The 23,023-nt window shown below is 44.4% G+C and overlaps 1 protein-coding gene and 1 long non-coding RNA gene across 4 annotated transcripts in view; both read right to left on the bottom strand.

The window, feature by feature from the left end:
• Window positions 1-801: 801 nt before the first annotated feature.
• LOC109864401 (E3 ubiquitin-protein ligase TRIM33) lies at window positions 802-13,275 on the bottom strand. Of its 2 annotated transcripts, none has more exons than XM_020452177.2 (17): window positions 12,454-13,275; window positions 12,133-12,251; window positions 9,872-10,019; window positions 9,559-9,691; window positions 7,739-7,855; window positions 7,485-7,599; window positions 7,193-7,339; window positions 6,904-7,018; window positions 6,333-6,781; window positions 5,946-6,074; window positions 5,683-5,806; window positions 5,504-5,561; window positions 5,302-5,431; window positions 4,582-5,195; window positions 4,170-4,377; window positions 3,840-3,995; window positions 802-3,428 (listed from the first exon to the last, which is right to left on the bottom strand). In XM_020452177.2, exons 1-17 carry the CDS (start codon window positions 12,749-12,751, stop codon window positions 2,808-2,810), a joined length of 3,681 nt encoding a protein of 1,226 aa, XP_020307766.2. In that variant the 5' UTR covers window positions 12,752-13,275; the 3' UTR covers window positions 802-2,807. The 2 variants fall into 2 exon arrangements, with proteins under 2 accessions (XP_020307766.2, XP_020307767.2); XM_020452178.2 differs by having other exon boundaries at window positions 12,463-13,265.
• Window positions 13,276-22,151: 8,876 nt separating this feature from the next.
• The window catches only part of LOC109864973 (uncharacterized), a 36,946-nt gene continuing 36,074 nt past the window's right edge, over window positions 22,152-23,023 (bottom strand). For both annotated transcript variants that reach the window (XR_002251520.2, XR_004204215.1), the window contains one exon: window positions 22,152-22,845. This is a non-coding gene — a long non-coding RNA (uncharacterized LOC109864973). The remainder of the gene's footprint in view (window positions 22,846-23,023) is intronic.

Below are 23,023 nucleotides of genomic sequence, written 5' to 3'. Positions count from 1 at the left end.
CCTGACCAGCCCTGACCCTAACGGTCAGCTATCTAAGGAGTGCACGGGAAAGGTGGGTCTATCTGCACCAACGGAATACCCAACTTACGGGCGAGTTCGCGATCCATAAACCTTATCTCAGCTCACTGGTCACCATAGCAGCACCCACCCGTATCACGCACTCCAGCAGGTATATCTCACTGGTTATCCCCAAAGCCTACTTTGGCCGCCTTTCCTTCCAGTTCTCTGCTGCCAATGACTGGAACGAAAGGCAAAAATCACTGTTGGATACTTATATCTCCCTCACTAACTTTAAGCATCAGCTATCTGAGCAGCTTACCGATCGCTGCAGCTGTACACAGTCCATCTGTAAATAGCCTATCCAACTACCTACCTCATCCCCATATTGTTTTTTCTCTCTTTTGCACACTAGTATCTCTACTTGCACATCATCATCTGCACATCTATCACTCCAGTGTTAATTTGCTAAATTGTAATTCCTTGGCCTATTTATTGCCTTACCTCCTTACACCATTTGCACACACTGTATATAGAGCTTTTCTATTGTGTTATTGACTGTGTGTTTGTTAATTCCATGTGTAACTCTGTGTTGTTGTTTGTGTCACACTGCTTTGCTTTATCTTGGCCAGGTCGCAGTTGTAAATGAGAACTTGTTCTCAACTGGCCTACCTGGTTAAATAAAGGTGAAAAAATAAATAAAAATAAAAACCCTTTGACTAACACCACTGATTTCTCTATGCTAGCTACCACAATTAATAGCCCAGTGTTTATTTGCTTAAATCACTGAACACAACAGGCGTCTACTTGAGACAGGCTTTAATGTGAGCCAGGCATCTATTTTCCTTAATCCACACAGCTTTTGCTCATTTGCATATTTAATTGTTTAATTCCAGCATTCACTTCCAGCATTTTAATACATTTCTTCATTTCCTACACTGTGTTATCATGTACACATTGTGTCAAGTTTCTTTTCTCTTAGTGTGCCTCTGTTAACAAAAAAATAATTTAAAAAACTTTTTGACAGAATCATTATTCTCCTTGACTGTGCATTTTCGTCAGTCCTTAATTTCGGCAATAGAAGGCGATCGGGAGATTTTTGGGGGTCTGTACTCCGGAAGTTGTTGGCTGTTTTTGGTCATTGATGGAACCTCTGTAAACAATTCATTTAGACCCTACGTTTCTTTGAAAGGGGCGTTTATTTGCTTAAATGTGTGCCATTGCCTGGCTATTAAAAGGGACAGGTGGATATTTGAGACAGCGTTTAATTCAAGTTTTATTGTATGCTACTAGCTACACCAACAGGAGTTAGCATTTAGCAGTCACTTCTAAACCGAAAAGGGACTACTTCTAAATGTTATGCAGCCAAATAAATCCAAATCAGACTTTGGTAACCAGTGGGCCTGTTACAATACATCAATCATGACGGATTTGACGAATATGCACTTTGTTACATCAGATTTGTTGACTGTGCACCAATCTGGCAACCTTCTTCTATCCCCCAAAGTCTGCTTTCCAGTGACCTCTTTACAGCATCTATTGAAGTCTTGTGGTGGCATGAGGGGCGTTGTACAAAACAAAGTCTTCATCGATTGGATCATCTCTAACCAATCAAGAGTATCAAAGTCAATTACACATTTTCTAACTGGAAGCTTCATCCACGTGTGTTCTGACTCTGGCCCAAACCATTGGTCTCTGGACCAATCAGACGGCCCCGAATGCGTTCGCATTCGGTGAAGGGTTGGGGGGTACTCAGATCCAGACTGATAGTGGAGAAGAAATAACGTCCGTGGCCTTAGCGTTTGGCCAGACCAAGTCTGGGTAGCCAGGCAACAAGAAAACATGCAAAAAGGAAAAGTGAGCGCTACAGTTTGGTTCTCTTTACATGCCAAAAATCAAGCAGCACCGTTCGAGAACACTGCACTTTCATTTTACATCCCTGTAATCTAGTGAACAGTCTTAAAGGTAGACTCAGAAAAATGACATTGCCACCAGCAGCACAGCAGATACTGAGATGAGCGGATGCAAGACTTCGCTCTCACACAGTATCTGCTCATGTACAAAGTTCACTTCACGGTAGCCAGGGCATCAAAACAGCGGAGAAGTTGAGCCGCACGCTCTTAGTTGTCGCTGAAATTGACCCACTATGCTGTTTGCCTTTTGCATCTGTTATATCGCTGAGTCCACCTTTCAGAATACCTCCTTAACAATGTTCTGTACAAGAGTAGCCTGGAATTGAACTAAATTATAACACAACTATACATAAAAGTTTAAATGATTGACCTTTATCAAAAACTTTGAGTTAAGACGTGATGTAGGGCTATGGTTTTCATTGAGTTCTGTCTTTGCAGTTATTTTTCTTTAGAGTTGGATAAATAATATCACGTACATTATTTTAAATATACAGTATTATATGGCATTCATCTTTACAAAAGCCAACATGGAAAATTACAGACAACTTATCAATAATAATGGACATTATTTGTGTGTTATGATTGTTATTGTAGAAAGTTCATCAGTTACAGCATGATTGTAACTTCTCAATCCCAGCAAACAGAACAGTCTGTGCATTATCAGTTCATACATGTAGCTACATTGCTTTGTAACAAGACAAACATTTGTGCATTCATTGTCCATCTCTGTACCCTGTTAAACGTCCCAGGTTTCTCGGTTTCTTTATTTATTATTGAAAATCATATCAAAAAGTGTATGACGCAGCAAAGAGGTCACCCTGTATTTTCAGACAACAGAACCAATAGATAATTCTAAAAGCTTTATTGTCCGGCCAATTTACAGTGGAAGAACAAGAATCATTCCTCTTCTGCTTCGTCTCGCATTTCTTCAGTCGTCCCCTCATTTTCTATGGCTAAGCCTGCAGCAGGGCTGGTGTCCTGGGAGTCAGCAGGGCTGGTGTCAGGAGGGTTGTCTGGGGTATCTGAGAGGGGTTGGGGGGCCTCCTCGCAGGGAGGGTTGTCTGGGGTTGAGGAGAGGGGTTGAGGAGCATCCTTGCTGGGAAGGTTGGGTGATGATGCACCCCTTGTTGATGGATCTGCTGGTTCTGTAGCATCAGAAGGTGGTGAGTCTCCTTTCACTGGAGAAGCCTCTTCCCCTTCCTCTTCCATGCTCTCTTCTAATGGAGGTATCCCTTCTTCCTCCATCCCTCCTTCCACAGGAGCCTCTTCCGTTCCTTCTTTCTCCATAGAAGGCATCCCTTCTTCAACAGGTGTTAGATCGTCCTCGACCGGGGGCATATCCCCTTCGTTAGGAGCCATCCCATCATCTTCCATCCCTTCTTCCATCTCATCCTCCACAGGGGGTATCATTCCCTCCTCTCTGCCCCCAGAGAAGCTCCTGTCTTGGTAGAGGAGCTTGAGCTGCTCTTCAAAGTACTCCTCCAGGCTCAGTCCTGCACCTCCCACCTCAGTGTCTGCCTGTCAATCAAACAAATGTATTTTATAAAGCCCCTTTTACATCAGTTGTCGTCACAAAGTACTTTATGACTACCCGAGCTCAAAGAGCAAGCAAAGCAGAAGCGAAAGCACAGAATAAAACAGGAAAACAAGCACATCAATGTATGCTACTTATATCTCTAATTAAACAAGTGGTGTCTTTCAATTTTGTTAACACATTTTAGGGCTGGTTTCTGAAATAAGCCTTCCACTGGACTTTGAACATACTTTTAGTCCATTCAAAATAGGCTTAACCTGGGTCTGGGAAACCAGGGCATTTTCAGTTTTGTGGTCCAATACAAAAACAAAATGTGAATCCTAGCGTTGTAAGCCATAATCCACCATAATCGAACCCAAGTGCATCATATTGTGTGTTGTGTAGTCTTGCCGTACCTGGTAATACTTTGCACAGTTCCTGAATATGAGCCTGACATCCTTGACAAACTCCTCAGCACTGCAGTAACGTGGGCTCTCCTTAGACTCCAGCCTGCTCTTCACTATAGACAGGTCCATTGGTGTCTCAATCAGCTCCTTATACTCTGGGATTGACTGGACATAGATGGGGGAAGCATCATTACTTAACGGTTATAAATTATCCAAAATGTGTGGTGTCTGGGAATTGGGAGTTAAGACAATTTTCTGACTCGATAGACAAAGTCGTATCGTATTGATTGAATTAAAATCATAGAGCAAAAATGTTCTATAGGGTAGTTGCAGTCTTACCAACGGTGAGGCAGGCTCCTGGAAATCTGTACTGAACTCGTTGCAGTAGATGCAGAGCAACAGTCTCTCACATTTCCTCTTATCAACTGGAGGGAATCTCTCTGATCCTGGCTCTTCCTTCATGGCTGGTGATTCTCCCTGGCTATCTGGGTTATACTCCATCTCAGGACTGGCCAGGTCACGACAGAACGAACAGAACCACTCACCACTGGAAACAGACACACACAGGGGGGTTAGTGAATTCACAATATTGCAGCCTCTTGTCTCACTTTGGGGGTAAACAATTCCCAGTTTATATTACAAGGTACTGCACACTTATCACCCTTCAGAGACAGCTGTATTACATTTAACAGGCAGAGCAGGCAGGACTGTGCAGCTGTGAGTGGTGCATAGAAATGTAGTTGTTAATTACCTGGGAGACTCTCTAAGTGAAGGTATATGACAGTTCAGATGGAAGACTTTGGGACATCTGTCACAGCAGAGCAGTTCTCCCCCATTCTGACACACGGCGCACCAGTCTTCATTCGGGTCGTCTTCAGGGACACCTGGGGCCTTTTCTCGGTCTGGTTGGGGGTCAGCCTCTAGCTCTACCTGGGTCTCTGGCTGGGCCTCTGGCTCTAGCTGGGGCTGAGGTCGGGCCTCTGGCTCTAGCTGGGGCTGAGGTCGGGCCTCTGGCTCTAGCTGGGGCTCTGGCCGGGCCTCTGGCTCTAGCTGGGGCTCTGGCCGGGCCTCTGGCTCTAGCTGGGGCTCTGGCCGGGCCTCTGGCTCTAGCCGGGGCTCTGGCTCTAGCTGGGGCTCTGGCTCTAGCTGGGGCTCTGGCTCTAGCTGGGGCTCTGGCCAGGCCTCTGGCTCTAGCGGGGGCCCTGGCCAGGCCTCTGGCTCTAGCTGGGGCTCTGGCTCTAGCTGGGGCTCTGGCTCTAGCTGGGGCTCCAACATGGGTGCTGGGAGAGACAGCTGCTGGGGCTTGGGCTGGATGCCTGTACTACTGTCTGGCAGGCTGGCTGAGGCTCCAACACTAGACTGCACCTGGAAGATAGAAGAGACACTAGGGAGATTCTATCGTTCATATATGATTGTATAGAATAGAATATACATATACATATTTCAAAAGCACACATGCAGTCATACTTACAAAGCTGACTTCGTCATCGTCCTCTGGTTCGTCCTTGATGACGATGATTGGTCCGGGGGACGACCTTCGCCTCCGCTTAGCTGAGGGGGGAGCCGCAGCATGAGGCTCTGTACGCTTCCAGGAAGCAGACCTTCAACACAGAACTACAGATATTACAACCAGGAACACATCAACCACACGGTAACTACAGGGGTTCACCTACCCTATGTTGGCTTCAGAGGAGGAAGATTTGGACATGGGGGAATTCTGTCTTCCTTGTGCTGAGGGGAGAAAGAGAAATGGGTTAAATTGAGAAATGTATGATTGGGCATGAATAGCTGATTTAATTGTATTTAAAGTTTGTTTTAACAAATGAGGGAAGTGTGAGGGTGAGATGCTTACCATGTCTGTCTGGGAAGGCAGTGGCTAGGCTCGGAGCATAACTAGCTCTGGGGTTGGGCATGGATAATGATGAAGATCCACTGGGGTCACTCCTCCTCAGTTGTGCGGCTTCCATCATGTTACGCTGAGAACAACAACCAAAGAGTTACACTATTTCTCGTTTGTTTGTTTGTGTGTGGTAAATACACAACCAGAGACATAAAATACATGTAAATACATTAAATAATGAGGTTCAGCTTCAGTTTATAGGAAACCGCATATACCTGGTGTATAGAGGCTTGAGTGCTGATGGGTCCTGTGTTAGGAGGTGCATGAGAGTAGCGGGAGGTACCCTGTAGCACATCCATTGGTTTGGGAGGGAAGCTGGAGTTGTGGATGAGATCCCTTAGAGACTAGAATGAGATATGGCACAAACAACAGAGGCAAGCATTTTTCACAAGTTTTGCAATTACACTTTTTATTTTATTTTTAAAGATAATAACACAACTCAGTAAACAGAAATCATAATCGGTTCCTTTGCATCAGCTTGTCTCCATTTTATCATAACTGAAATAGCATGTTCTCAGTGACTCCGTGTCGGACAGCAAAGAGCAAATCTACAACTTCAAAAAGGGATTAGAAAAAACAACAAAAAAGAATCACACACATACCTGAGGAGGGAAGCCTGCGTTTTGCAGCATAGAGGTGGGGCTCCTGGGGTTGGGATGGGTTTGGGGGCCGGGGGGTCCGTAACTCCGGCCTGGCTGCTGGATCTGGACCATGTTGGGGGGACCCTGTGATGGAGAACCCCCCTGGTGGGGCCTCTGTGGAGGTGGGCCCCCTGGACCTGGCCCCGGGAGCTTCAGACCCTGCTGGTACCAGGACCAATGATTGGGAGGGGGCTGTCCAGCCCTGTTGGGGTGCTGAGCAAGCTTCTCTACCTGCAGCTGGAGCTGGGCCAGGGTGCTCCCACGCTGGTGGGCGGTGGAGCCTGGAGGGAAGGCCCCGGGAGGGCCCTCTCCTCTAGGGCCGGGGCCAGGCTGGCTGGGGTGGCCAGGAGGGAAGCCCTGCTGCATGGAACTGGGCTGACGACCAGGGATTCTCTCTACTGCCAAAGACCCTTAGGAAATGCACAGAAACATGATCAAACATTAGTTCAACAAGGTCTGCATTTAACATCATGGGGATTATTTTGGATTCGGCCTACAGTATCGGTCAGAACTGAAGTTTTAGGGTTCTTACCAAGGTCGACATTTGAGGCCCAGAAACCGGAGCGACACTGGAAGCGGACTGAGCTCTGAGGGACGATGGATGCGTTACAGTTGGCCCTCATTAGGTAATGGATTTGGCAAAGAATCTGAAAGAAAAGGTTTCTGAATCACTCAAATGCTTTTGAACATTACAAATTCAGTTTAAAATGTGTATTTCCACACAGAGCTGTCTGAACAATTTAGGTCAACATTATCCCTCGTGGGTTTAAAAAGGTAGGCCAAAATAAATCCAACTCCCCAGTTAAAGTTATGGTTCCTACCAGTCTTTTGCAGTACAGCAGAGCTGTGCCACTGTGACTGGCTGTGGCCCACTTGGTGAAGTTGATGACGTGATCTAGATGTCTGGTCAGGTGGCTGACATCTTCTTGTTGTTTCTTCAGTCCGACCTCATGGTCCTTAGTCAGTGTCTGAAACAACCACCATGATTAGCACAAAGCTACTTACAAATATGCTCACATAGGTAACTAAGAGCCATGTTAGCAGAAGTGTACATTATTTATTGTGGTGGTAAAATGACAACATGATTGCTCATGTCCTATTTAACAAACATGCCTCAAGTTGATTGACCAAGATTTTTCCCTTTCTGTTGATCTCCATGATCAAGTTGCAAATTGATTTCTTTATCTCATTGGTGACAGATTTGCGGTTTTCATCGACTTGCTGGAGTCTGAAAGAATAAAGATAGAAGTAGCAAAGGAAATAATGAGTTTGCCTGTAGTCAATCATGCTATTGAACTTGTCTATGTACATAACATAAAATGTTATGTACATGTTTGCACGTTTAGTGTATGTAATAAGTAAGTTACCCATTGTTGATGCAATTGGACACTTCTTCTATGGCTTTCCTCTTCTCCTGTAGCTGATGTGTCATGTTTTCCAGGTGTTGCCTGTGGTTTCTGTAGGCATCCTCAAGGAACTGGTAACTGGAGAGACAAGGTATGCAGAGCAATGGGAAATTGAGTAATTATTTTCCTGTATTTGGTTTACTGGTGATATGGATTGATATGTAAAAAACATGACTATGTGCAGGGAGATGTGTTCCCTTGGGGAAGGGAAACAGGAGGTAATCACGTATGTTTAAGTACCATATTTAAGTCATTTTGCGCCTGTTAATTATAGACTATCTGCTATAACAATTTTACTGCGTTACAGCTCATAAGGAAATCAGTCAATTAAAATAAATGATTAGGCCCTAATCTATGGACTTCACATGACTGAGCAGGGGGTTCAGCCATGGGTGGGCACTTGGGAGCCAGGCCCACCCACTGGGGAGACAGGCACAACCACCCACAAGAGATTTATTACAGACAGAAATACTATTCCGTTTCAGGAAGCCGAATATGGAGGTCCTGGTGGTTACACATGGTCTGCAATTGTGAGGAAGGTTTGTCATACTTCCAAATTCTCTAAACGACGTTGGCGGTGGCTTATGGTAGAGAAATGAACATTCAATTCTCTGGCAACAACTCTGGTAGACATTCCTGCAGTCAGCACGCTAATTGCATGCTCCCTCAAAACTTGAGACATCTGTAACATTGTGTTGTGAGACAAAACTGCACATTTTAGAGTGGCCTTTTATTGTCTCCAGCACAAGGTGCACCTGTGTAATGATCATGCTGTTTAATCAACTTCTTGATACACCACACTTGTCAGGTGGATGGATTATCTTCGCAAAGAAGAAATGCTCACTAACAGGGATGTAAACAAATGTGCACAAAATTTGAGAGAAATAAGCTTTTTGTGCATATGAAAAATTCATGGTATCTTTTATTTTAGTTCATGAAACATGGGACCAACACCCAACACTTTGCATGTTGCACTTATATTTTTGATGAGTATAAGTTTATGTTCCGACCTATGACCTGTTTATCTGTCAGTATCAAATGTCTGCCAGTGCTGAATGTTATGGTTCAAGTTTGACTGAGTCTAGGGCACACTGATAATGTAATTTCTCTGTGACACAGATTCTGTAGCAGCTGATGTGACTTCCTACAAGCCTCTTGGGCTGTTTACAGAACCTTCGATGCTGTGTGATTAATATATAATTAGAGGTCCTCCCTGAAGGTGATCTCTCTGAATTCCTGTAATAAACCAGATAATTGTTTTTATTGATATTATCAACGACTGCTCTCCTTTTTGTTCACCTGAAAATCGCCTTTACACAGAGGATTAATACCAACACATGAAGCACAGGTACAAAAATACTTGTAAAATATACAACCAGTTTGAGCATAATATTGACTATTGACTGTTGTAGGTTTCAACTCAGGCCTCTGATAAGTAGGTATCTTGTTACATTTAAGTAATTTAGCAGATTTGCTTATCCAGAGTGACTTAGTTAGTGCTAGCAGATACAGCATGCTAGCAAATGCCCATAGACTTCGTCATTGAGCTAACACTAGTTAGCATTGGCTTGCGAAACAAACTTCCTTCATACTGGACACAGACACATAAGAATGGTATCCACTAGTTCATCTGACTCTGGGGAAGCCTCACTGTCAAAATCCCAAAGTATCCCTTTATGGTAGCTAAGCACGACAAAAGTCGCCTCTAGCACTGTGATGCAGTGCCTTAGACCGCTGCGCCACTCCAAAATAAATAAAAGGTGAGTAAAAAGTGGTCATACTTGTGGTCTTTGTGCTTGAGCAGCTGACAATCTCTGCATGTGAGACGGTCGCAGGTCTCACAGAACAGCTTGAGGGGCTCCTGCTTGTGGATGTCACAAAACACTGGCTTCTGTGTGGATGCACCAACAGCCTCTGGAATAAGACAATAATTTAGCCTAGAAGAAAATAAATCACTATGCATTTACCCATCTACATATTTGTGATTCGGTTTCATAGGATTTAGTTGTGCAGCTCCTACCAACCACCTTCCTTGGCATTCTATTTTCTTACAGTATACAATTCAGAAAGCCACATTTTCATAGAGTAGGCTACCTGGGGACATCTCTTCCTTCTGCCGTATGGTATGATCCCTGGTGAACTTGACTCGCTGGTGGGCCTCAATACATGTCACACACAGGAACTCCACACACTCCACACAGAACCCCGTGGCCTCTGTGTTGTCATCACAACTCATACACACCTGGAAATAGGGAAGGTAGAACATATGAGAAAGAACTTTACATGAATCCATGATTTTAGTCCCATGCAAGGCATGCTTCAGTGGTGACACATGGTATACAGTGCCCTCAGAAAGTATTCACACTCCTTGACTTATTCCACATTTTGTTGTGTTACAGCCTGAATTGAATTAAATAGAGATTTGTTGTCACTCTCCTAAATAAGTTCAGGAGTAAAAATTTGATTAACAAGTAACATAAGTTGTATGGACTCACCGTTTAACATGATTTTTGAATGAATTCCTCATCTCTGTACCCCCCAATTTTCTGTAAGATCCGTCAGTTTTTTAATTTTCTTTTTTATTTATCCGTTATTTTACCAGGTAAGTTGACTGAGAACACGTTCTCATTTACAGCAACGACCTGGGGAATAGTTACAGGGGAGAGGAGGGGGGTGAATGAGCCAATCGTAAACTGGGGATTATTAGGTGACCGTGATGGTTTGAGGGCCAGATTGGGAATTTAGCCAGGACACCGGGGTTAACACCCCTCCTCTTACGATAAGTGCCATGGGATCTTTAATGACCTCAGAGGGTCAGGACACCCGTTTAACGTCCCATCCGAAAGACAGCACCCTACACAGGGCAGTGTCCCCAATCACTGCCCTGGGGCATTGGGATATTTTTTAGACCAGCGGAAGAGTGCCTCCTACTGGCCCTCCAACACCATTTCCAGCAGAATCTGGTCTCCTATCCAGGGACTGACCAGGACCAACCCTGCTTAGCTTCAGAAGCAAGTCAGCAGTGGTATGCAGGGTGGTATGCTGCTGGCAGTTGGGCAGTGAATTTCAAACACAGATAAAATCACAAAAGACCAGGGAGGTTTTCCAATGCCTCGCAGAGTAGGGCACCTCTATTAGTAGATGGGTCAAAATAAAAAAGCAGACATTGAATATCCCTTTGATAAACTGTGAAGTTAATATTTACACTTTTGATCGTCTATCAATACACACCATCACTACAAAAATACAGGCATCTTTCCTAACTCAGTTGCCGGAGAGGAAAGAAACCTCTCAGGGATTTCACCATGAGGCCGAAAGTGACTAACAGTTAGAGTTTTTAATGGCTGTGAAAGGGGTAAACTGAGGATGGAACAACAACATCGTAGTTACTCCACAAAATGAACCCAATTGACAGAGTGAAAAGGAAACCTGTAGAGAACAAAAATATTCCAAAATATGCATCCTGTTTGCAAGAAGGCACTAAAGTAATACTGCAAAAAATGTGGCAAAGCAATTAACATTTTTCCCTGAATTCAAAGTGTTATATTTGAGGCAAATTTAAAACAACACATTACGAGTACCATTCTCCATATTTTCAAGCATAGTGGTGGCTTCACCATGATATGGGTATGATTGTTATTGTTAAGGACTGGGAAGTTTTTCCAGGACAAAAAAATAAACTGAGCTAAGGACAGGCAAAATCTTAAAGGAAAACCTGCTTTCGTCTGCTTTCCAACAAACACTGGGAGATGAATTCACATTTCAGCAGGACAACCTCAAACACAAGGCCAAATCTCCACAGGAGTTTCATACCCATAAGACAGTGAATGTTCTTGAGTGCGAGTTCAAGTTTTGACTTAAATCCGCTTGAAAATCTATGGCAAGACCTGAAAATGCTTGTCTTGCAATGATCAACAACCAATTTGACAGAGCTTGAAGAATTTTGAAAGGGATAATGGGCGAATGTTGCACAATCCAGGTGTGGAAAGCTCTTCAAGTCATACTCAGACTCACAACTGTAATCGCTGTTTCTACAAAGTATTGACTCAAGGGTGTGAATACTTATGGAAATGAGATAGTTCTGCATTTAATTTTCATGTTTTTACTTTGTCATTATGGGGTAATGTGGGAAGATGGGTGAGAAAAAATATATTAAATCCATTTTGAATTAAAGCTTTAACACGACAAAATGTGGAATAAGTCAAGGGGTATCAATACTTTCTAAAGGCACTGTAAGTGTCCTGGGTCTCGGTCAGTAAGCACTTATTACCGGACAAGGATTCACCACCTGAAAAATGTTTAACCCATTTGAGCGTACCATTTGTGACCCTTCCTGGTAACCAATATTAACGCACCTGACTGGTCTTCTCCACTGTGCTGCTGGGAACCTCAACAGAGTCCTTCACAAAGAAGTTATCGAGCACCTCCACCTCCCAGCACTCTTGTCGACACACTGGGCAGCGGATCACATTGACTGGAACCAGTGGAATAACATACACAGAAATGAGTAAGGCATCTATTAATATTACAACCAATCTGACAGACGATTTTGAAAATCCAGTAAAGCCAAGTTACAAAAGAAATCTGCGTTTTAATGAAAAGTTGCAATGATTATCCTGCACTTCAGTGACTAGTAGTCGGACTACAGTAATCAACTTTCCGATAAACAAACTGACGGATCTCACGTGGTTTCGAGCTGTCCGCTTGAAGTTGCGGGTCGCGCCGTTGTTCAGTGTTGACTAAGTTCCTTGAAGGAGGTGGAAGACACTTATTGCAGAAAGAGTGGAGGCATGGCAGAAGTTTCGGCTCTCTGTTATGGAAATTCAACTTGCAGACAGGGCAAGTGTCCATGAGACCGAGGCTACCCCCTAGCTGTTTCGCCCTCTCCTCTTCAGCTGGCAAGCTCTCTGCCTCGTTTTCCACAATAATAACAAGGTCATCGTTGTCCACAGCAGCTTCTGGGCTCTCATCCATTGTCTCTGTTATAGCTGTGTGCCTATTCAAGATGGACTTGGGTGCTTGGAAACCAATCACTGTTAGCTAGCTAGCGGATACTAGCTAATGTTAGCTAGTCTCTCTACAGTCTGTTAACGTCGAAATCAGTTGGGCATATGTCTTGTACGAGCAAAGTTCATGGTTCATACAGAATACTACCTTCCGAAATGACCCCCAGTAATGGAAGGTTTAGCCAACGTTAGTATAAAAACATTAATTTCAAAGGTTTAACTCTGCGGTTGGGAAGCTAGCTGGCTAACGTTAGCTAGATGACACATTTGCTACTACGAAGGATGACGCAACTTAATTATTAAATAGCTGCCTAGTGTAAATGAAACTGAACAATAGTAGAGGACACATAATAGTAATTTTGTACAATAAACGTGCAATACAAACTTCTATTAATGGAAATTTCTTGCTACCATTTGTGCAAACAACATTATCTCCGCCCGAAAAAAAAAAAACTCACTCAGTCCCCAGCATGCACTTCGACTTTCTATGGTACAGCGACCAGTGCAGGACAAAATAGCTTGTTAAATTCGAAAGGCGTTTTTTAATTGTTCATGGAAATCAACATAAGCAAAGAACAATATACCAAGTAAAAAAATAAAAAAACATTATGCATTTCTTTTCTCACAGTCATATTTACTTAGATGATTTCTCATTCATTGTCAATTTATTAATCCCTCCCTGAGTCCCTGCCAGCAAAGCCCAGTAGCCTGGAGAGGAGTTGATGGGCAGGGACCAAAGGGTAACACGAGGATAGCCTATCCATTATCTTCGGAAGTCTAGAGAGGACATATGAATACAAAATCAATTCCCTCGTTATGTCGAGATCACAACTTATTTTTCTCATGGTCACAACATAACAAGCTTTGTTTTGTCGAGATCACGAAATAAACTATAAATAGGAGTGGAAGAATTGATGATAGATTGACAGTATGGTTGAGGTGGCAGAGCCCACGGTGGATCCGCACATATATTTTTGTTGATTGCTAGTAGATTTCATGCTAACATGATGTATAACGAATATGTATATAATTCTAAGGGACACTTCTTGTTTTATGGATAATATTTAAATATACAGGGTGGTTGATCTCCATTCCTGACAGGCTGATCAGATTCAATTGTTTGTGAAGGCAGAGAAGTGAGATTTTCACCGCTCAACTATCTTCTTCCTGGGATACGTCATTGCTGAAGGGAATGTCCAGATAGATCCTGAAAAGGTGAGAGCGGTGGTGGATTGGCCCCAACCCACATCCAGGGTGCAGCTACAACGGTTTCTGTGGTGTGCTAATTTATAACACTGTTTCATTTGGGGCAACAGCACCCTGGCAGCTCCCCTCTCTGCACTCACCTTTCCCAAGGTACCGTTCACATGGTCCCCAGCTGTTGACAGGGCATTTGTGGACTTTAAGCAGCAGTTCACCACAGCCCCCATCCTCATCCTTCCGCAACCGGCCTGTCAGTTTGTGGTTGAGGTCAACGCTTCTGATGTGGGAGTGGGGGCCGTCTTGTCCCAATGGTCTGTCCAGGACCAAAAGCTTCATCCCTGTGCCTTCTTGTCCCATCGTCTCAATTCCGAAAGGAACTATGATTTTGGGAGTTAAGATGGTGCTGGGAGAGTGGAGGCACTGGCTGGAAGCGGCGGAACATCCATTTTTGGTGTGGACTGATCATAAGAATTTATAATACCTCCACCAAGTGCCAGAATAGAATATATATGCGGGATACAATCTCCCCAGCTCTGCAGATTTTGCTGTGAGGAGACAGAGTCATTAGATCATTTATTTTGGTATTGTCCATATTCGCCAGATTCAAAACTTCAAATGTTTCGCCTTGCGAAAGTATTCGGCTCCTTGAACTTTGCGACCTTTTGCCACATTTCAGGCTTCAAACATAAAGATATAAAACTGTATTTTTTGTGAAGAATCAACAACAAGTGGGACACAATCATGAAGTGGAACGACATTTATTGGATATTTCAATCTTTTATAACAAATCAAAAACGGAAAAATTGGGCGTGCAAAATTATTCAGCCCCTTTACTTTCAGTGCAGCAAACTCTCTCCAGAAGTTCAGTGAGGATCTCTGAATGATCCAATGTTTTTTTTTTTTTAAGTAGAAGTCAATATACCCTCAACCCAAATGCTCTTCAGCCACAGTCGGCGTACCTGGAAAAGAGCTCGGCCGGCTTTTCTCAAGACCATCTCCAGGTACCGTCGACAAGCGGACCGCCACCGGAACATAACTCCCCGCTTTCATCTCAGGCAAAGGGTGTGACTGTCTTCAAGGGACCTGCCCCTCCGGGTGGATTCATTGGTCCTTTCCCCATCTCTAGAGTCCTTAGTCCCACTGCTGTGCGTTCGCTGTTACCCCGTACCCTCCATATACACCCTACTTTTCATGTGTCCAGGATTAAGCCCTTGTCTCACAGCTCTTTGTCTTCTGTTTTTAGGGGGGGGGGGGGGGGGGGGGTACTGTCACACCCTGATCTGTTTCACCTGTCTTTGTGATTTTCTCAACCCACCTCTAGGTGTCACCAGTCTTCCCCATTATTCCCAGGGTATTTTTTCCTGTGTTCTCTGTTTGTCTGTTGCCAGTTCATTTTGTCAAGCTTACCAGCGTGTTTCCCAGTTCGTGTTTTTCGTAGTCTCTTTTTTTTTTTGAGTCCTTCCAGTTTTGACCTCTTGCCTGCCCTGACACTAAGACCGCCTGCCTGACCATTCAGCCTGCCCTGTACCGTTTGTACTGACCTGGTTTATGAACATTTGCCTGCCTTGCCTGCCCCTTCTTGTTCAATAAATATCAGAGACTCGAACCATCTGCCTCCTGTGTCTGCATCTGGGTCTCGCTCTTTGTCATTATAATTGATCTATTTTAACTTTTTATTTTATGCACTTTGAGATTATTCTGGTATAAAGAAGTGTTTTTACAATTCTTCTTATTATTATTATCGTCACGTTCTGACCATCGTTCGTGTGTGTTTTCCTTGTTTTAGTGTTGGTCAGGATGTGAGCTGGGTGGGCATTCTGTTGTGTGTCTGGTTTGTCTATTTCTATGTTTGGCCTGATATGGTTCTCAATCAGAGGCAGGTGTTAGTCATTGTCTCTGAGAACCATATTTAGGTAGCCTGTTTTGTGTGTGGTTGTCTCCTGTGTCAGTGTTTGTACCACACGGGACTGTTTCGGGTTTTCATGTTTTGTAGTCTATTTCATGTATAGTTTCGTTATTAAAAGAACCATGCATTATAACTACGCTGCATCTTGGTCCGATCCCTGCTACACCTCTTCTTCAGAGGAAGAGGAAGCAGAGAACCGTTACAATTATTATGTTTATCCAACATTCTGTTTTTATGTTTGACTTTGTATGGTCATAGGTTAAATCAGTGGTCATGGTTGATATGCATAAAAAATTACTTCATAATAAGATAATAAATCAGTGCATTATCATTTATCTACTTACAACATATTGACTGGACAGCAAATAAACTTGAACAAATAATTGAACCAAGACATTTTGTCACAAGATAAAACAGATACTACAAAGCCTGATTTCAGTCTTCACTCCATTTTGACCAAAAGTGTAGTTACTGCGTTTAGCTTTTGTAGGGCAGAATAGTAATGGTGCATTTTTGTAGTCACTAACTCAGCCATGGTCAAAGCCTATGGGGAAATTAACTACATTTTTGGAGGGTTTTTGGATATACGCCAAAAATAAGGTCTGTGATAAACACAGGTTTAAGAGATTCTCATAGAAAAAAAATGTATATAATCTCAGTGTTGGGGAAGCTACTCGGAAAATTTAAATGACCAAACTACCAATTACTTCACACCAGGAGAAGATAAGCTACACTGCATCTTCGAAGTTACTTTGAAAAGGTAGTTCACTACGTCCAAACTACTTGGTGAAACATTATCATATCTAAATATCAAATGCTATAGAATATACAGTACCAGTCAAAATTTGACACACCTACTCATTCACGGATTTTTCTTTAGACTATTTTCTACATTGTAGAATAATAGTGAAGACATCAAAACTATGAAATAACACATGGAATCATGTAGTAACCAAAAAAGTGTTAAACAAATCCAAATATATTTTATATTTAAGATTCTTCTAAGTAGCCACCCTTTGCATTATTGACAGCTTTGCACACACTTGGCATTCTCTCAACCAGCTTCATGAAGTAGTCACCTGGAATGCATTTCAATTAACAGGTGTGCCTTGAGCGGTGTTGTGACAAAGTAGGGTCATAGGTTAAGATGGTCTTTTTCCAAATAGGGCTAAGTCAGTATTACAGCAAGAACAGCTCAAATAAGCAAAGAGAAACAACAGTCCATCATTACTTTAAGACATGAAGGTCAGTCAACACAGAAAATTAAGAACTTTGAACGTTTCTTCAAGCGAAGTCACAAAAACCATCAAGCGCTATGATGAAACTGGATCTCATGAGGACTGCCACAGAAAAGGAAGATCCAGAGTTACCTCTGCTGAAGAGGATAAGTTCATTAAAGTTAACTGCACCTAAGCTTGCAGCCCAAATAAATGCTTCAGAGTTCAAGTAACAGACACATCTCAACATCAATTGTTCAGAGGAGACTGTGTGAATCAGGCCTTCATGGTCGAATTGCCGCAAAGAAACCACAACACCAACTGGCCGGTGTTGCCTGGAGCTAACCCCATCTGATAGCGGAGACAAAGGAGCACACCATGAGGAAAAAGGCAATCAACGATGGTTACATGTTACAAGGGGAAGCAACTTCCCGCAAAGCAGTCTACACTCCCAACGAGAGCCCCGGAGGGGATACAAATAATGAATCGTTTCGTAACCGGGGCTCCTGGGAAGGAGGAGTGGCGCTGCTAACCGCCAAGTTACTGAGGGGCAGTGGGGTTACCACCGTGGCAGGCTTCCCCCAAGCCAACCCGCGGAATTGCTCATGCAGCATGTCTAACGCCCGGTCAAGGCGCTCCGCCAATGTTTGGACCCTCTCGTTTCGACCACCAATGGAGGCTCCTTGGGAGGAGATGGCATTGTGTAGCGGGCCTGGGTCTGCTGGGTCAGTCATGGCCAGTTCGTACTATCAGGTAGGATGGTAAGATCCAGATGCAGACCACGTCGAAATTGCGGGACACAATACAAATAGTCCGGATTGCCATTTGAATAAGTCTTATGGCTTGGGGGTAAAAGCTGCTGAGAAGCCTTTTAGTCCTAGACTTGGTGATCTGTTACCACTTGCCATGCGTTAGCAGAGAGAACAGTCTATGACTGGGGTGGCTGGGGTCTTTGACCATTTTTAGGGCCTTCCTCGGACACCACCTGGTACAGAGGTCCTGGATTGCAGGCAGCTTAGCCCTAGTTATGTACTGGGCCGTACCCACTGCCCTCTGTATTGCCTTGCAGTCGGAGGCCGAGCAGTTGCCATACCAGGCAGTGATGCAACCAGTCAGGATGCTCTCGATGTTGCAGCTGTAGAACCTTTTGAGGATCTGTGGACCCATGCCAAATCTTTTCAGTCTCCTGAGGCAGAATAGGTTTTGTCGTGCCCTCTTCATAAATGTCTTGGTGTGCTTGGACCATTCTAGTTTGTTGGTGATGTGGACACCAAGGAACTTGAAGCTCTCAACCTGCTCCACTACAGCCCCGTTGATGAGAATAGGGGATTGCTCGGTCCTCCTTTTCCTGTAGTCCACAATCATCTCCTTTGTCTTGATTACGTTGAGGGATAGGTTGTTATTCTGGCACCACAGGCCAGGTCTCTGACCTCCTCCCTGTTGGCTGTCTCATCGTTGTCACTGTTGTATCATCTGCAAACTCAATGATGGATGATTTAGGAATGCCAGCAACAAACGCTGACACTACACATTCAAGTATATCTGACCAATTTATGAAAGACAAGCATTGTAATTTTGCATTCTGTAAAGTGAGTGTGGAAGTGGTGAGAAAAGTATTGGTGTCTATCAACAATGACAAGCCACCAGGGTTTGACAACTTGGATGTAAAATTACTAAGGACAAGAGCGGACTAGATTGCCACTCCTATTTGCCATATTTTCAATTGAAGCCTACTAGAATGTGTGTGCCCCCAGGCTTGGAGGGCAGCAAAAGTCATTCCACTACCCAAGAAAGTAAAGCTCCCTTAATTGGCTCAAATAGCCGACCAATCAACCTGTTACCAACCCTTAGTAAACTTTTGGAATAAGCATTCAAGGTGAAGCTGGTTGACCAGATACAAAGCTATTTTACAGTAAACAAATTGACAAAACTTTCAGCATGCTTATAGGGAAGGACCATTCAGAAAGCACAGCACCTACACAAATGACTGATGATTGGCTGAGAGAAATTGATGATAAAGAAATTGTGGGGACTGTTTTGTTAGACTTCAGTGCGGCTTTTGACATTATTGATCATAGTCTGCTGCTGGAAAAACGTATGTGTTATGGCTTTACACCCCCTGCTGTATTGTGGATAGAGTTACCTGTCTAACAGAACACAGATGGTGTTCTTTAACTTCTTAGGTCTAGGGGTCCTGCTAGCTGAACAACTTCTGGTGAAACTGGAGGGCGCACAATTCACATAAATATTATGGATTTTAAACATTTATTTACATATGAGTGTCTTATATCGGCTGAAAGCTTAAATTCTTGTTAATCTAACTGCACTGTCCGATTTACAGAAGCTATTCGAGCGAAAACATGCCATGCTATTGTTTGAGGACGGTGCCCCACATCAAAATATTTTCCCACCGGCACAGGTTTCATACATTCACAAATAACGATGAAATATTCACATACTTTTTGAAAATCTTCCCCTGATTTGTCATCCAAAGGGTCCCAGCAATAACATGTAGGGTTCTTTCGTTAGATAAAATCCTTCTTTATATCCCAAAAAGTCAGTTTAGTTGGCGCCATCGATTTGAGTAATCCACTCGTTAAATTTTCTGAGAAAGGAATCCGAAAATCGACCCCTAAACTTTGTTTAAACAAGTCAAAATATGTTTCTATGTACTCCTCAGATACCCTAAAATGTAATCAAACTATAATATTTCTTACAGAAAGAAGTATGTTCAATAGGAAACAAATTTTAGCAGGTGTGTAATTTCTTCATGTCGTGCGCAAACACGAATTTCCAAGACTGTGTCCTTCTGCCAAAACTGATATTTCTTATTAGTTTTTGAAGTTACAAGCCTGAATCCTTGAACAGACTGCTTACACCCTGTGGAAGCCATAGGAATTGCATCCAGGGAGCTCATTTTAAATATGACTGTCACAAATATCACCGAAGGTGGCTCCCCTTCCCGTTCGGGTGGCGCTCGTCATCACCGGTCTACTAGCTGCCACCGATCCCTTTTCCCTTTTCGTTTGGTTTTGTCTAATTGTTTTCACCTGTTCCTTGTTGGGGGTTTTGGGTTGGTGTTATTTAAGTTCAATTAGCCCGCTTGTGTTTGTGCAGGCTTGTTTCTATTATGTAAGAGGTGTTCTTTATTATTGTGGGTTTTCCGCTGTCCGGTTAGATACCAGTGTGTACTTAGGTGGAGTGTATTATTATTATTAGGCATCACCTATTGTACGTTTTCGTTTGGACATTAAAGCGTGTTTTTTCCCGTATCCTCTGCTCTCTGCACCGGACTCCACACCCATTCACTCTTTGAGCATTACAGAAGCCCGCACCAACAAGTATGGAGTCAGCAGGAGCAGCGACTACCCCTCTCCCCACGATGGAGGAGCAAGTCCTTCATCACACATCCATCATCAATCGCATCGGATCAGCGATGGATCAGATGGAGAGGAGAGATCGCTGGGAGAGGAGTGGTCTCCCGACTACCCCTCCATCCCTCCCACCGGCAATGCTACCATCTCTTCCAGCGGGATCCGGTACCAGCGCTCTGCGTATTGCGCCTCCGAGGGAGTACGATGGAGCGGTGGCGGGGTGCCAGGGATTCCTGCTTCAACTAGAGCTTTACCTGGCCACCGTTCGGCCGGCTCCCTCGGACGAGGAGAGCGTGAGTGTCGTCTCTTGCCTGACGGGAAGCGCCCTGGAGTGGGCCAATGCCGTCTGGAACGGGCCCGACTCGGCGAGGGCCCACTACCCGGAGTTCACCCACCGTTTCCGATCGATCACCCTGTGGAGGGCCAAGCGGCGGGTGAGAGATTGTTCCATCTCAGGCAGGGGACGAGGAGCGTGCAGGACTTCGCGCTGGAATTCCGGACATTGGCCTCTGGAGCGGGGTGGAACGACATGGCCCTGATAGACCATTACAGGTGTAGCCTGAGAGAGGACGTCCACAGGGAGCTGGCTTGTCGGGACACTACGCTCTGCCTGTACGAGCTCATTGACATGTCCATCCAGCTAGACCATCTGCTGGCTGCTCAGGGTCCTGTCTGTTCCACCTCCTGGCCCTCCCGCTCCCATGCCTATGGAGCTAGGGGGGGGCTGCAACTAGGGAGACCGGAGGAGGAGGCTCCTCCTGTACCAGCTGTGGCCGGAGAGGGCACACTTCCGGTCAGTGCTGGAGGAGTCCATCTGGGAGTCGAGAGGGCAGGCAGAACACTCCTCGGTCACCCCAGGTGAGTCAGCACCACACTCACCCAGCGCTTCCTGTTAGTCACATGTTTCTATTAATTTGTTTCCTTAAGTTGTCTCCTTCTCTCCAGAATAAGGCGCTAGTCGATTCAGGCGCAGCTAAGAACTTTATAGATTGCGGACTCGCCCAGAGGTTGAGGATTCCGTTAGTACAGGTAGACCCCCCCTTCCCCGTGCACTCCTTAGATAGTCGACCGTTAGGGTCAGGGCTGGTCAGGGAGGCCACGATTCCTCTGGAGATGATTACGTGGGGGGGATCATAAGGAGCGGATTAGTCTGTTCCTTATCGTTTCCGGTGGTGCTGCGGATTCCCTGGCTGGCTATTCACAATTCTAAGATTTCGTGGAGACAGGGAGCTTTCCAGGGGTGGTCTGATGAGTGTTCAGGCAGGTGTGTAGGAGTTTCCATCGGTGCGACGATGGTGGAGAGTCCAGACCAGGTTTCCAACGTGCACATTCCCGCTGAGTATGCCGATTTGGCTATCGCCTTCTGTAAAAAGAAGGCGACCCAATTACCACCCCATCGACAGGGGGATTGCGTGATACCTCCAGGTAAACGCTGCACTGCCCAGGAGTCACGTGTATCCGTTGTCCCAGGAGGAGACATTGGCTATGGAAACATACAGTGGGGCAAAAAAGTATTTAGTCAGCCACCAACTGTGCAAGTTCTCACACTTAAAAAGATGAGGCCTGTAATTTTCATCATAGGTAAACTTCAAATATGACAGACAAAATTCGAAGAAAAAAAATCCAGAAAATCACATTATAGGATTTTTAATGAATTTATTAGCAAAATATGGTGGAAAATGAGTATTTGGTCAATAACAAAAGTTTCTCAATACTTTCTTATATACCCTTTGTTGGCAATGACAGAGGTCAAACGTTTTCTGTAACTTCACAAGTGAACTCCGAGACGAGTTGCAGGTCTGAGCAATGAGACTGGAGAGCAATGAGACTGGAGAGGAATGGTATTCTGACTGAAATGACACTCACTCTCATACTGAAGGTAGACTGTAACAGTAGCAATTAGCTGTTGATGAGGAGCTCACAGAACTTGTAGTGGCCCTTGTCTGCAGCAATGGTGCACACGGTGTCTTGGGAGGTTTGGACAGGTGACGTAAGCACTCTTGTCCAGCAGAACATGCCCCATCTCAGCATAGCCACCTGACACACCCTCCATGAGAGGAGTTTGACCAATCAGAGAGAACGTATGGGTCAGTGACATACTGCACCAAACAGTCAAAGACATTAGGAATGATGTTTGGTGTTTGACTCTATCCCAGATAACATAACATGTCAGGTTCAGCCGATGATGGCTGCTCTCACCTTGACGCAGTGCTCCACGTTGGCAGGCCAGGGTCTGTGCTGTGTTGCGTTTGGTCTCGATCTGAGTGTTGATGTCTGAGCCCATGTCCAGCAGCAGCTTGACCGCAGGGACGTGACCATTCATGGCAGCCATCAGAGGAGAGATACCCAGTGTCTTCTAATCCTGAAAGGAAGCAAATACACAGTGAGATTGGAACAGACAAGGAGAGTAGGAAACACCAGCAACAGTGTGTGAAAACCTTGTGAAGACTTACAGAAAACGATTGACCTCTGTCATTGCCAACAAAGGGTATATAACAAAGTATTGAGAAACTTTTGTTATTGACCAAATACTTATTTTC

Source organism: Oncorhynchus kisutch, linkage group LG19 (assembly GCF_002021735.2).
Source record: "Oncorhynchus kisutch isolate 150728-3 linkage group LG19, Okis_V2, whole genome shotgun sequence".
NCBI classification, from domain to species: domain Eukaryota; kingdom Metazoa; phylum Chordata; class Actinopteri; order Salmoniformes; family Salmonidae; genus Oncorhynchus; species Oncorhynchus kisutch.
Note: the sequence above shows the minus strand (reverse complement) of the source record. Positions and strands in the feature narration are given on the sequence as shown.